Source organism: Prunus persica, chromosome G5, assembly GCF_000346465.2.
Source record: "Prunus persica cultivar Lovell chromosome G5, Prunus_persica_NCBIv2, whole genome shotgun sequence".
NCBI classification, from domain to species: Eukaryota; Viridiplantae; Streptophyta; class Magnoliopsida; order Rosales; family Rosaceae; genus Prunus; species Prunus persica.
The window spans coordinates 16,557,435-16,571,825 of NC_034013.1; the positions used below are offsets into that span (position 1 = coordinate 16,557,435).

At 37.5% G+C, this 14,391-nt stretch overlaps 3 protein-coding genes across 9 annotated transcripts; 2 read left to right on the forward strand and 1 right to left on the reverse strand.

Annotated features, from left to right (window-relative positions):
- LOC18776724 (pentatricopeptide repeat-containing protein PNM1, mitochondrial) lies at positions 1,730–3,796 on the forward strand. Its single transcript, XM_020564338.1, has one exon. It carries the CDS (start codon positions 2,026–2,028, stop codon positions 3,619–3,621), a length of 1,596 nt encoding a protein of 531 aa, XP_020419927.1. The 5' UTR covers positions 1,730–2,025; the 3' UTR covers positions 3,622–3,796.
- On the reverse strand, positions 4,482–9,655 carry LOC18776754 (cleavage stimulation factor subunit 50). Of its 7 annotated transcripts, none has more exons than XM_020564866.1 (14): positions 9,344–9,655; positions 8,694–8,777; positions 8,468–8,592; positions 8,071–8,143; positions 7,859–7,942; positions 7,680–7,775; positions 7,221–7,291; positions 7,007–7,133; positions 6,791–6,848; positions 6,035–6,135; positions 5,773–5,927; positions 5,349–5,457; positions 4,941–4,997; positions 4,482–4,848 (listed from the first exon to the last, which is right to left on the reverse strand). In XM_020564866.1, the coding sequence occupies exons 1-14, from the start codon at positions 9,443–9,445 to the stop codon at positions 4,693–4,695; spliced, it is 1,398 nt and encodes a 465-aa protein (XP_020420455.1). In that variant the 5' UTR covers positions 9,446–9,655; the 3' UTR covers positions 4,482–4,692. The 7 variants fall into 7 exon arrangements, with proteins under 7 accessions (XP_020420455.1, XP_020420456.1, XP_020420461.1 ...); XM_020564867.1 differs by lacking the exon at positions 7,007–7,133 and adding an exon at positions 6,932–6,983 and having other exon boundaries at positions 9,344–9,652; XM_020564872.1 differs by having other exon boundaries at positions 7,859–7,931; positions 8,468–8,777; positions 9,344–9,431.
- On the forward strand, positions 10,390–14,325 carry LOC18776020 (protein COBRA). The gene is made up of 6 exons (XM_020563689.1): positions 10,390–10,825; positions 11,392–11,471; positions 11,917–12,373; positions 12,999–13,158; positions 13,273–13,550; positions 13,684–14,325. The coding sequence occupies exons 1-6, from the start codon at positions 10,723–10,725 to the stop codon at positions 13,974–13,976; spliced, it is 1,371 nt and encodes a 456-aa protein (XP_020419278.1). The 5' UTR covers positions 10,390–10,722; the 3' UTR covers positions 13,977–14,325.

Sequence of the window (14,391 nt, forward strand, 5' to 3'; positions counted from 1 at the left end):
TGCACATATAAGGCACATCACCCCCTCTCCGTTGGTTGATGTGGGATCTTACAATTTGGATTATTGAAATACAATGTATAATATGACTTACAATAGTGTTATTCAAATAAGCATATTTGAGAGATTCCTTAATTGGACCTCTCTATATATATATATACATACACGAGCACGGAATTGAAAATTCCTCGATGATTTAGAAAAAGCATTTAAAAGAATTTTAAAAGTGATCACCATTACAAGCATGCATGGCAGATGAGGCCCACACACTGATCTTCATGCTTGCCATGAGGAGGTCATGATTTTGGGTAATTAAGCCAAGTTTTCAATAAAGAATATGTACTAGACAAACCAGGGCTGCCTACTCTGCTAGAAAACCCTAGCTAGAGGTTCGAAAGCCCTTAAGAAGAGGCACATTCGAGCAAATCATCATCCGCCACCCTAACCACACACATAAATATTCTAAGAGCTGAATTTCTTTCTTTATTTTTTAAAATGGTTATAATATTTGTACTATGCAAAGCTTTACATAATTTCAAGCGGATTAAAGTGGCTAGTCATCATCAAGTAATTTGTTTATTGTGTGTGTTCATTATATTCTCTTGTTGGATGCTTCTCCAACATCTGCTTTAACATGCTAAAGCTGAACACAATTTGAGAAAACTTCCCATATGGACCACTAATTATAGTGCTTAGCATTATAATTACTAATTAGACATGCATAAATAAGTGATGCCAACCGAAGGGATCAATCGAAACTTGTCTTTGTGATCCCAGGTAGGAAGAAAAACCAGACCCTGTTGTAGGGCACATGAATTTTTAATCAAACTAGTTGTTTTGCTGTGCCAAAGGGTTCACACTTGGATAGCTATTTATATTCCTTTGAGTACATATGCAGGTCCAAATAAGTTAGCTATTATCTTTGTTTATGCTATCTTAGATCTTAGTGTCAAATGGGATCCACACAGACATGTACCTTCTACATGCCTAATTATGCATCCCTTCTTCGCCATCTTTATCATTAATTATATGTGATTATAATGATGACAATCACAGCAATGATGGTTACGCGGAGAGAGAGAGAGAGAGAGAGAGCACTGCTATTTCTCACTTTTCTGACTCAAAAAAAGAAAGGAAAAAAAAAAAAGGTTGTGTCTATGATCAGATCAGTACTAACCCTTTGGCAATCTAACACAAATAATGGTGTGCAACAAGTTCAATATGCGCGCGCAACAAGGCCCTTAATTTGAATATAAAATTAGTGAGATAATTAAGTTGCTAAAAGATACATTTGGGTAGTTTCTGAGATTAATTTCACTGCTCATGTCATGTGTTAGCCGCCAAAAGATGTTTAGGTCTGCAGAGCATAGCTACTTTGAGTTAAAAAGCTTGTAGCATTTCCTAGCCTAGTCACACACAAGGACGATAGAGAGTTTAATCACATCCATATCCATGTCTTTCCATTTGAATTATCAAGTGCACTACTTTTGTGCAGAAGCATGTGCATATTCTGGTTTGAATCTGTCTGATACAAAACAGTAACGCACAAGAATGATTTTGTTTGTTGTTTTTTTTTATACAAACGATATTAAGGGAAGGGGAATCAAACCTAGGATCTCAGGTCAAGTGCAGAGATAAATACTCCTAACTACTTGAACTACAAACCTCTTATCACAACAACGATTTTGTTTGACCGAGAATTTATACAAACGATATGAAGAAGATTGTTTGTGGGTTTATAGCCCAACAAAATCAAATCAAATCAAATAGGATAGATAACGGACATATTATGACCCGTTGTTTGAAATGTTTGAGCTGACCCATATTGCTTTAGTAGGGTTAATGTCTTTCTTATTGGGCCTAATGTTTGCCTACCCAGCTAGGTTCTAGGAGCAGCCCAATTCATAGAAAGTTATCAAAACGCTGCGTTCTGGTAATGCACGAACGTTTAGGTTTTCATTACTTCCTCCTTCAAGAATCAAAACCTCTCCTCTCACAGTGAGCTTCTACACCTCCGTCTCTGTCAAAATGCGGCCTTTACAGCCTCTGCAACTCCGGAGACTCTTGCTCCGCTACCTCTCTACCTCTTCTTCATCACCATCTTCTTCTCCAACTATTCAAACCCACATTCTGTTTCACTCAAGAAAACCCACCCATTTCCACTATGCCCAACCCGCCATTACCACAACAGCAAGCTCTCATTTTCTCTCTCTTCTTCATTTCAGTGTCTCTAAACCCTTTTCTTCCTCAACCTTACCAGCCCAAGACTCAGATCAATCCCAATTAGCTCAGTCTCTCTCCTCTGAACTCCTCATAGACCCTAGCTCCGATCCTCTCTCTGTCACCCAACGCCTACAATTGAGCTTCTCCCACATCACCCCGACTCCTTCCCTGGTCCAGTCCGTGCTCAATCTGTCACCTGATGCCGGCCGTGCAGTTATAGGGTTTAACGAGTGGCTCATCTCAAACCCTACTTTTGAGCACACCGATGAGACCCTCTCTTATTTTGTAGATTATTTTGGTAGGAGAAAGGATTTCAAGGCGACCCATGATGTGATTGTTAGTGCAGGTGGGGTTGCTGGGCCCAAAACCTTTGCTTCCTCCATTGATAGGCTGGTGAGAGCTGGGAGGCCCGCACAGGCTGTTTCTTTCTTTGAGAGGATGGAGAAGGACTATGGGCTTAAGAGGGACAAAACTTCGCTTAGATTGGTTGTGGAGAAGCTTTGTGAAAATGGGTTTGCGAGTAATGCTGAGAAAATGGTGAAAAGTTTGGCCAATGAGTTTTTCCCTGATGAGTATATTTGTGATTTGCTTATTAAGGGTTGGTGTATTGATGGGAAGCTCGAGGAGGCTCGAAGATTGGCTGGGGAGATGTATAGAGGAGGGTTTGAGATTGGTACCACTGCTTACAATGCCATTCTTGACTGCGTTTCTAAGCTTTGTAGGAAAAAGGACCCTTTTCGCCTTCATTCGGAGGCCGAGCAAATCTTGGTGGATATGGACACTCATGGGGTTCCAAGAAATGTGGAGACTTTCAATGTGTTGATTAGTAATTTGTGTAAGCTTAGGAAGACCGAGGATGCTTTGAACTTGTTTCATAGAATGGGTGAGTGGGGTTGTTATCCAAATGAAACTACGTTTCTTGTGTTGATCAGAAGCTTGTATCAGGGAGCGAGGATTGGGGAAGGGGATGAAATGATTGATAGGATGAAGTCAGCCGGGTTCGGTGGGGCTCTTGATAAGAAGGCCTATTATGGATTCATGAAGATTTTGTGTGGTATTGAGAGGATTGATCATGCTATGCGTGTTTTCAAGAAGATGAAGGAGGATGGATGTGAGCCTGGGATCAAGAGTTATGATCTGTTGATGGGAAAACTGTATGCTCACAACCGTGCTGATAGAGCCACTGCCCTGTTTAATGAGGCTCAAAAGAGAGGGGTGCCTTTGACACAAAAGGCATATCAGGCGGACCCGAGATTCTTGAAGAAGAAGCCGAAGGCTGCGAAGAAGGAGAAGAAGCGGGAAACTTTTCCTGAGAAGATGGCAAGGAAGAAGAGACGTCTTAAGCAAATTCGATTGAGTTTTGTAAAGAAGCCGAAAAAAATGATGCGTCGAGCCTACTGATGATGCTATTAGAAGTTGGAATTGTCAAATTATCAAAGGGGAATGACAGTTTTGATTCTGTTTTTTGAAGTTCGATCATTTGTTTTCTCCTGATGTTTTATGCAGTTGAATTTGTCTTCTTGTTTTGTTCTTATAGTTAGTGACATTCGAAATAAGAAAAAACAGTTTCTATCCGGACTAGTTTGATTCGACACTTCACTCCATGCAAGCATGCTTTAAAATGACAATTCTCTTTCCAAACCTGTGTTAGACAATAATCTTTCGATACTGTTTGCTCGATATGCCTTTACTTTGGATTGTGGAACCCCAAAGGTGCAGATATACTTTGTCATTTGCACACGCGATGTTCTGGTTTTGCCTCCTTTTTTCTCCCCGCATAATCTGCTCAACGACAAAGTTTCCCTGGCCTTAAACACTGTCGTTGACTATTGTCTAGGAAATTTTGTTGGTTGTGGGGCTTGTTGGCTAAGTAGCACAGCACACTTTCTTCTAGCTGGTGGTGTTAGCTTTCTCTGGTATGGAGACTTATTTATGTTCCAGATGGTAGGTTACAATTGATGCAGTAATTTCTTCGAAGACGCGTCAGGGAGAGAGAAGAGAGAAACCATGCTAGAAATGCAATGACAAATTGCTTTCATGCTTTTTTACCTTCTTGATTGGGAACATTCATGATTTATGATCAATCTTTTTTAGAAATGAAACAGGCAATGTGGATAGGGCAAGCAGCTGGTGAAAGCGTGCAAGTCATTTGAAGAGGCATTACAGATTCATGGTCGTGGATCTGAATCTGAATTATTATTTTTATTCAAAGACAAGATTACTCTTAAAATTATCGTACCTAGTAATTGAACAGTGGAGGATTTAAATCAGAAAGACTTGATGACTAAAAAGGAAAAGAAAACAAAATAACACTTTATCTGACCAAACTGGAACCGTTTTAAGTTGGGGGTCATTTGTAGGTTACACTCTATTCATTTATCTAGTTCTACGAGACATGAGTAAATCCTAAATCAAATGATCAATCTACATTTCTTCACATCAAGAAAGCCACCAGCCGATTTCTATAGGCTTTTACAGACTTTCCTTCCAGAACCGGATTGATCTGTCAGTCCCACAGGTAACATATGCTGCCTCTGTTGGTGAGTGCTCAAGCCAACGGAAAGCACCAATATGATTGGAAGGCCATTTTGCTACTTTCTCTGCTGTCAGAGCATCCCATATAACAATCTGCAACCATCCCATATTCATCAATTCAAACCCTTATTCCACTCATTTAAATACCACAATATTTCATTTAAACACAGTAAGAGTGAACGAACCTCATTGGTCGGTTCATCGATGGAGAGTACAAATTCTTCGGTATCGTTAAAAACAGCCTGCATAGAAGTATAAAAGCACCTATAAAACCAAATTTTGATATTTTCTATTTTGGATTCCTCACATCCTGGGAGGATAATAGTGCACAAGGATAATTAAAGTGTGGTGGAGATTGATTCAGACAGGGCTGAGGGAGAAGATTCTTTTTTAGGATTTTATGTAGTTGACAGAGGACTTTGTAGCCATTTTCTCTGGCATAAGGAATTGCATACTTAAATCAGAAGGAGAGAGAGGGGAGGAAGGGATTTATATATAAAAAAAGTGTTTAAAACACACAGATGCTCAACCTAAAATATTTTATTTTTATTTCTTTTAAGGAAAACCTCCAAAAGAAGGCCTTTCTGGTATACCTGACACCGCAATTGAGTATGTGTAGCTCCTAGATATTGTTTAACCAATTTTCCAGTGCCGACTTCCCAAAGCTTTACAGTAGAATCCTTTCCAGAAGAGAGAACAAACCTAGAAAGCCAGCATTTGAGTCATATCACAGAGAACAGGATGCTTGCAAAATAAAAAATTTAGAAAGAATTGAGGGGTGAACCAAATTTACAGTGATGTTCTAGCACATCTAGGGCAGATATTTCACAAGAACATACAAGCATAATATTCCTTATCCCTGTTATCCAACATTTATGAAACAACTTAAATACAGAAACATCATTTCACATAAGAAACCACCTCTCTATACACATGTATTTGCACAATTTTCTACTCATGAATAATTATTTCACATATATCATGTTTCAGAGCTTATATCCATTCTATGATCTATACCTTTGATCCTTAGTAAAGTTTGCACTGGTTGCCTCCGCCGTGCCATGTGCACCAGCTATTGAGCGTACGCAATTGGCAGTTACACCATCCCATAAACGAATGGTACCATCTTTAGAAGCTGTAACATACATGCCACCTGTAGCAGAATACCTGACCTGATGCACAAAGATGTGGATTTGATTGCCCTCATCGAATTTTATTTATCTATAAACAATGGAAAATAGAACTTGGAGCATGAATAAATAGATGGGGTCAACCATGCCTGATTTATGGCTCCGTTATCATTGATTTCTGGGGCATTTGCAGACAGGTAGCACTGGAAGGTATTGATATCATACAAGTGTGGAATTGGATGATCAGTCCCTGTAATATATATTTTTTAATATAAACATTATTAGAAGCCAATTCACTGTATGAATGCATGAGAATAGTTCAAGCAAAGAAGAAAGAAATAGCCTTAGCAGCACTCCTCACAGATCTAGAAAATTTAAGATACCTGTGTTGTGAACAGTGGCCTTTGCACTGCACCTTGAAATGATCTCCGACATTTAACATGTAATGCATGGTATTTCAATGTGTGTATGTGTGGATAAAAGCTCATTTGTAACAAGGTTGATCTCATCAAGTTAGTTAATTCATCCTTATAGCAACTCTAGCCTCTGGTGGCCATCTATTGGCACTAAATACAGGTCAAGCTTAATATAAAATAATACTTCTGGAGATTACATAAGAGCATAAATTTCTCTATCAACTTCAGAATATATCAGCTTTACAACAATTTGTTTATGAGAAAAACAATGCATATGATATATTACTAAGAGATTTAATGAAGCTATGAGTAAATGATAGCAAGTGTAAAGAATTTAATTCCATTTGAATAAGAACCAAGACACATGTACACATTCTTGCCATCGTATCTAGAAAATACCAATTCATAGATTGCATGGAACATCAAATTGGTTAAAGCAACACTTCATTACACCAAGAAAATAGAAAAAGAAAAACCGAATAACATTACCAGCTAGAAGAAAATCTCCAGAAGGATGAAAAGATACTGAACGCACATTGTGTGTATCCTGTGTCATTAAAAAGAAATAATTTATTATAGAAATGTCGTTCTCTACTATGCCTCAATATATTATCAGATCACATGTACAACCTGGATGACTCTGAATGCTCTCTTTGCAGTCATCTTGGAAAAATCAAAGAACCTGAAAGTAGTAACATGACTTACATAAGAGTTTGAAGTGAACTCCTGTTTTGTTTTACAACTAATGCTGGTAATGTTCGAAGGTGAGGAGGAAAAAAAACAGCAAAGAACTAAAAAGGGCAGAATAAGAGGGGCATGAAGACATGTTTTGCTGCAGGCATTGCAAGGATAAAAAAAAACTTGTCAATAACTAAACAATGGAATTTCAATATCATTTAAGAAAGTAAAGAATCCATACTTTATGGTGTTATCTTTTGACCCCGATATAAGAACAGTGTTCTGAGGATGGAAATCCAAGTCATTTATAGGCTGCAATTGAATCCAAATAACATTAGACATAAGGAGATATCCCGCGACATTGTCCAATTGTCTTTGAATGAGAAAATAAAAACAAATGGGAATAAATGAATAGAATCCAAGTTTCAAAGAACAGGCTTAATCCAAATGTTACACACAGACAAAATTTGAGAACTCGAGGGGTTAAAATGTTATATGTAATTTTGGAGCTACAGATTTCATATTATCATACTTGAAGCATTTTCTTTGTCTAACGTTCCTTGACAAAGTCATGGCAAATTTAGCATAAGAGGCTCATATACAACACTTTCAATTGAACAATGTTTGCGGTTGAAATAAAATATTCCATGGGCAAAGCAATAATTAGCCTTCAAAATATTAGGAACAAAGGTTGGCTTACTTGTAAGTGGTCATAGAATGTGCGAATGACAGGTCTAACAGGACCATCTCTTGCATCTCTTGCATCTGGAAGCATCATTTGCTTAATTTTTGCAACCTGAAACAGAATATGACTACCTGAGAATTAGATTGGGCCCACATTGAAGAAAAAACCAATTTTATAGCTAAAAGAATCAGCACCTCAAAAAGCTTTATTGATGTGTCAGAACTTCCAGTAGCAACAAACTTCCCATCAGGACTAAACCTTGCACATCTGGCAATATTCTAGAAAGTTTAACCCATCAGACCAAGTAAGATGCCCAGTGGAAAGTGATCTTTATCATGCCAACTTAGTGACTTAATAAAATAAATATAGATGTTACACAATAATTGTTTTCCCTATTTATGCATACCTTGTGCTCTGAAAGATGGCGTGTCTCATGCTTTGGGAAGCTCTTTGATGAGCCTTTTGTTTCCTGCACTGCACTGTTTGCACAAGAGATGTGCAAACGTCAGTTTATTGACAAAATTTTGCAAATATTATATGATAAAAACAATGAAATGATCCCTCCATCTCCTTCATTTTCCTTGAAGAAAGGTAATGATGAAAGCATTCAAGACAAAGAATAGTAAATTTTAAAGGGCTTGGGTGGGCATGCGCCTGCTCTATCTCCTGTTTTGTCTACAACAATAAATTATAGAAAATGCCCATATCGTTTGTGGCATACTCAAAACCATTCACATAGCTATAAGGCAAACAACAAAGGGCAAACAGTAATCAAATAACAGAGGTTCCAAAGACATAATTACCCAAAATCAACAGCAGCAGTGCGAGGAGCTGGGATTGAACCATATCCAGAAGGTATTGATGTACCCAAATCAAATGCAGATGACGGAACCCCTCTCAACATCTCATCTTTCTCCACTGCAAGGCCCTGTTATCACCTTAGAATCAAAACTTTCTTTTCGAGTTTAAACAATGAAAAATAACACTGAAACACAGGGGGAAAATAAGACTTGAAATGCAAATACAAACCTTGGCAACCAGTTCAAGGAGCTTATTAGGCGGGGCTTCATCATTCAATGATGTCATTGTTGCGGAAGCAACGACACTAGCAGCCTACAAATAAGAAAGATCACCAATCAGCTCAATCAGCTCAATCTGCTAAAATTCTTTCTTCTATTCCAACATAAGATCAGAATACTCAAAGTCTCATTATATCATAATCTTCATCAATTTTTTTCATCAATCATAACAGGCATTTAACATTTTCTTCCATAAGATAATTATCCCTCCCCCACAAACCAAGAAAACAAGAAAGAAAAACTGAAACTTTAGCAGAGCCAAATGCTTATGAAGGCCTCGGGTGAGTCAAGTTTACAAATTCGAGTTTCACAGCTACTAATTTTCTACATTTTCCGGGAACTAAGCAATCTGCGAGTTAAAAGAAGTTCACTTTCCAGATTGAGACTGCAGCATCTTCCCAATATGATCATGGAAAACGAATGAGAATACTTAAGTCAGCTTAATTACTCATTACTGTCCACAAACCAAACCAAAACTGAACCATTATGTTGAAAATTCAATATCTTAAGTTTTCCTACACTCACTCAGCAACCAAAAGCGCACACGCGAACATATACACATATATATACATATGTAATGAAGAAGAAGAACTTGTTTGCCTGATAGAGATTGTTGTCGCGAAGATGAGCGACGATGAGCGAATTGATTTGTCTGTGGAGCTTGGCATCTTGCAGAACCTGCTCCAAGCTGCTGTTCTCCATTTCTGGCTAAAACCCTTTCGCCCAAACCCAAAGTTTATGCCTTTATGTTTCGTCGTTCGGGAAAAAACGACGTGTCGTGAAGCTATGAATATATGCAAACCAAATAATTGTAGGCCTATACCTAAAAAAGAATCAAACTTGTGTATCACAATATAAGACAATCTCACAAAATTGAATAAAGGAAAGGGAGATGGCCCTAATGCGAACTGTGCAAGTGTGAGACGGAAGATGATGAATAATAATTGCCAAAAAGAATAAAATACCAATTTATGTTATAATCTGGTGGTTAGAGCAAAAGATTTGGACAAATTGCAAAGACCCAAATGCACCACATCTCTTTCCCAGTGCACAAGTTGTTGAATTTGCTCTCCACCGACACTGAAGGATGCCTTATGGCCCACAGTCTTTGCTGTCTGCCTTAGATGTCCTTTTATTATATGGTTTTAAGTTGGTTTTCAGTAATATATATGCTATGTTTTTTCTCTGTTCCAAAAATGTCCCTCACTATGAAAGTTCTACACTTTCCAATAAAACCTAGTCAAACCCACTCTCATATGGGAAGATTTATGGGTATGTTCGATAACATTTTAAGGGGTTGTTTTTATTTTTAGAGAATAAAAATGAGGCAAAAACACGTTTGATAGCTCAAAAATAGAAAATACTAAGAATGTTTTCATAAAATGAAAATAAATTCATGTGTACTTATAGAAAATAGAAAAAAGTTGTTTTCATTCTCATGGGAAACATTTTCATAAAAATAACACACATATGATTTTAAATTGTACTACCAAACACGTTTTTATTGTTTTTATTTTATGAAGATATTTTCTAATTAATCTACCAGACGTATTTTTATTTCTTAAAAATACATTTTCATTTTCTCGTTTTCATTCTATGAAAATATTATCTGAAAATACTCTCTAAAAATAATACCAGACCGGCCTAAATTTCATGACAAATATCTTTCCAGTTAGCTGAAAACTGGAAAGGGTACAAATGGAATTAAGGTGTGCATGCTGTGACACAGGACAAAACTTGAGTGACATTAACTGGATCGATTTCTTCCTCAAAGCAGTGATTAGAGTGAGCTTTAAAAAGTCACTTGCCATGTGAAAAGAAAGCCAGCCACGCCCAGTTGGCCAGCTCCACATCTCTCTCTCTCTGTCTCTCTCTGTCTCTGTCTCTCTCTCTCTCTCTCTCTCTCTCTCTCTGTTTTCTGGGCAGATCTTGAGTTAAATCAATAAACATCACTGTTAAAACTAAATCTGCATCAACAAATGGAGCCTCGGTGCTTATCAGACACTGGATCCATAGTCAAGCTCAGCAGCTTTGCCATTTTGCTTGTCTTTTTGCTTTCATGCTTCAGTTTTACTTCTACAGGTCAGTGCCCATGTCTGCTTTTTGGCCCACGGTTCCAAATTTAGTTTCTTGAAAGTGTTTTTCTTGTTTTCTATTTCTGGGTTTTAGTTATTTACCTGTTACTTGTTTTGGTATTCGAAGAATTTAACTTTCAAAGATATGATTGGATGGTAGGTAATTCCTTTATGAAATTTGAGTTTTTTGCGGTTTTTTTATTCTTCCTAAATTTGGAGAGGTGAAGCATGGAGTGATTGATATTTCCTATTAAATTCGATCTCTTCTAGTCCTTTATTATTGCTTTCACCGGAGGGAATGGAATCTAGCTGAATTTCAGATATTAGCTAGAGATAAAAGATTCTAACAATTAAGCTACAGAAGTTACAGAGTGTACTAATATCGACAAGCTGGAAATTTTTGTTGATATGTAGTGAAGCAGCAGTATAATTGCCTTGATATATTTTTTTTCGTAATTCATATCATAGAAAGAAAATTTAGAAGGACTAAAGTTTTGACAAGTAAATCGTGTACTTATAATAAATTTTTGAGGATTGATGTATTGAGCTGTGTTTTGCTCGATGTTTCTGCAGAAGCCTATGATGCCCTTGATCCAACCGGGAATATCACAATTAAATGGGATGTCATTAGTTGGACTCCAGATGGCTATGTTGTAAGTATTAATGAGCAGATCATTCCTTTTATGTGATAATGCTGCCTTTATTTGATGCTTTCTAAGCATGGGCTATCATTGGATTGACTCAGCTTAAAGCTTTATCTCGGTTATATATATCAATTTTAAACTAAATTTTCGTGTTTTCAAAAGATGCAAAGTTAATTTGTTCATATTCTCACTGGATTTTTAATGTTTTCTTGAAACTCAATCAAGAAAAGAGGAACCAGGTTTGGAATTAGAATTATATTCCATCTGTGTTTTGTTGTTTATGTCAATGGTGTAACTATATTAGTAGTGCTAGATATCGCGGAGAACCTCATTTAGTACTCCCTGACCTGACTGATCATTTCAATCACCTTGTAGTTCTATTTCCCGAGATATAATCCTTTATTTGTGTTTTTCCTTGACTTTCTGATACAAATTGTATTATTTGAAATGGCAGGCTGTTGTTACAATGTTTAACTTCCAGCAGTATCGACATATACAAACACCAGGCTGGACATTAGGATGGACATGGGCAAAAAAGGAAGTAATTTGGAGCATGGTGGGAGCACAAACCACCGAGCAAGGGGATTGTTCAAGATACAAAGGGAATGTCCCACATTGCTGTAAGAAGGATCCAACAGTTGTGGATTTGTTGCCAGGAACCCCTTACAACCAGCAGATTGCAAATTGCTGCAAAGGGGGAGTAATGAACTCATGGATCCAGGACCCAGCCAATGCTATAAGTTCGTTCCAGATCAGTGTGGGTGCTGCAGGAACAACTAACAAAACTGTCAGACTGCCGAAAAACTTCACCTTGAAAGCACCTGGGCCTGGATATTCTTGTGGGATAGCAAAGATTGTAAAACCAACCAGATTTCTAACAGCGGATAAAAGGAGATGGACCCAAGCCATGAGTAAGTACACAAAACTACCCTCTCCCCCTGGTACCACAAAGAAGAATAGAGAAGAAAAGAGCTTTGACTGAGTTAATTGCTAAGGCATTTACAGTAACCCAGAGTTACTATAGTGTTACTCTGGACTGAGAACATAAGCCATCGGTTTATGACATAGATGTGGTCAAGGATGGAACTACACTATGGCTAGATTGGGCTCTAGCCTAGTGCAAAGTTTGGGAAAAAAGAAATTTAATACTAATTTTTAGGCACTACACCTCGTTTTACAAAAATTAGCCCAATCCATCTAAGCAAAAATTAGCATGTCCTATCCAAACAGATCTCCAGTTAGCTTCAAGTTTTCTCCTATGAGAAAATAAATGGAATTTTATTTAGATCCTTATCCATATAAGAAATAATAGCCCACCCCTATAAAAATTTATGGTTCCGTCCTTGGATGCGGTATCTGTTAACATATCAATAGGAATAGTTTCAGCTTAGGATTAAAAAATTGTGTAGTTTCAAGCTGCTCTTCAAATGTTCCAAGTGAAAGATGCAATTGGAACGATAAATACAGTCTTATACTTTAAAATATGGGAAAAGAAAATTTCATGCTTTATTTAACTTTGACATCCTCTTCTGGCAGTGACCTGGAACGTTACTTGCACATACTCGCAATTCCTGGCTCAAAAGACACCCACTTGTTGTGTTTCTCTCTCCTCCTTCTATAATGAGACCATAGTAAGCTGCCCCACTTGTGCCTGTGGCTGCCAGAACAACGCTACAGACCCTGGGAGCTGTGTAGAGTAAGTGTTCTAATTCATATATTTGTTGCATTTCTCAATCTTCTTTTTCAGAGGCAGAGTTTGCAGTGATACTAAATCATAAATATTTTCTCTTTTGCTGATACTGCTTTGCAGGCCGAACAATCCATATTTAGCTTCAGCTGTATCAGGTCCTGGAAAATCTACTAATGCTCCTCTGGTCCAGTGTACTAGCCATATGTGTCCAGTCCGAGTCCATTGGCATGTGAAGATCAATTACAAGGAGTACTGGAGAGTGAAAGTCACAATTACAAATTTCAATTACAGAATGAACTACACGCTGTGGAATCTTGTTGTGCAACATCCCAACTTTGATAATTTGACCAAGATTTTCAGCTTCAATTACAAATCCCTAACTCCTTATGCTGGCTTAAGTAAGTTTTTTGTTGCCCTTCATCAATTTGTGTGAAGTAGATTTTTAATAATTTTCAAATCAATATATTATCAATGCAGTTCTTTGGGCTTTCATTGACATAAAGTTTGGCAATACAAATTTTGGTTGTGCAGATGACACTGCCATGTTGTGGGGAGTAAAGTTTTATAACGATTTGCTCACACAAGCTGGCCCTCTTGGAAATGTGCAGTCAGAGCTCCTATTTCGAAAGGATGCATCAACTTTCACTTTTGAAAAGGGATGGGCTTTTCCTCGAAGGATTTATTTTAATGGTGACAATTGTGTCATGCCACCTCCAGATGCCTATCCATGGTTGCCAAATTCCAGTCCCAAACAAGTCATTTCCATACTTCATCCCGCCATCACCATCTTCGTATCTCTGCTATTCTTATTGGCTTATGCATAGTGATTGTGCCTGGGCCAGACAACAATAGCTATCTGTTTTTTCATTACATTGTAGAATTTTCGATCAAGTTCAAGTTGCACTAAAGCATATTGAAATCCAGTTGATGGGGTCAAATGTGTTACTGCTGTGACTTCTAGCTATACAAGTGGTTCAGGTGCGCTACGGCTTGACTGTCACGACAAAATTCTGTTTCAATATCTGTTACACGTATTAACACTTTATTCTTTTACTGTTGTTTTTGTTTAAATTTAGCCGTTGTACGATTATTTAGAATGATCCAGTGAATATGTTCTTAGCATTATATGATATTTCAGAAGAAATCAAAGTTGATGTATGATTTTTGTTCAAAGAGTTGTATAACAGTGTTTATATTATTTTCGATTTCCTGTTGAGTTCACAATACACATCCTGTCAC

What these genes read in the sequence shown, in the direction of transcription:
- LOC18776724 (XM_020564338.1), top strand. Translation starts at nt 2,026, where the DNA reads ATGCGGCCTTTACAGCCTCTGCAACTCCGGAGACTCTTGCTCCGCTAC.
- LOC18776020 (XM_020563689.1), top strand. Translation starts at nt 10,723, where the DNA reads ATGGAGCCTCGGTGCTTATCAGACACTGGATCCATAGTCAAGCTCAGC. An exon ending in GGACTCCAGATGGCTATGTT is followed by an intron (nt 11,472 to 11,916) that starts GTAAGTATTAAT and finishes TTGAAATGGCAG; the next exon opens with GCTGTTGTTACAATGTTTAA. An exon ending in AACTCCTTATGCTGGCTTAA is followed by an intron (nt 13,551 to 13,683) that starts GTAAGTTTTTTG and finishes TTGGTTGTGCAG; the next exon opens with ATGACACTGCCATGTTGTGG.
- LOC18776754 (XM_020564866.1), bottom strand. Translation starts at nt 9,445, where the DNA reads ATGGAGAACAGCAGCTTGGAGCAGGTTCTGCAAGATGCCAAGCTCCAC. An exon ending in ACTGCTGCTGTTGATTTTGG is followed by an intron (nt 8,144 to 8,467) that starts GTAATTATGTCT and finishes TTGTGCAAACAG; the next exon opens with TGCAGTGCAGGAAACAAAAG. An exon ending in ATAACGGAGCCATAAATCAG is followed by an intron (nt 5,928 to 6,034) that starts GCATGGTTGACC and finishes TTTGTGCATCAG; the next exon opens with GTCAGGTATTCTGCTACAGG.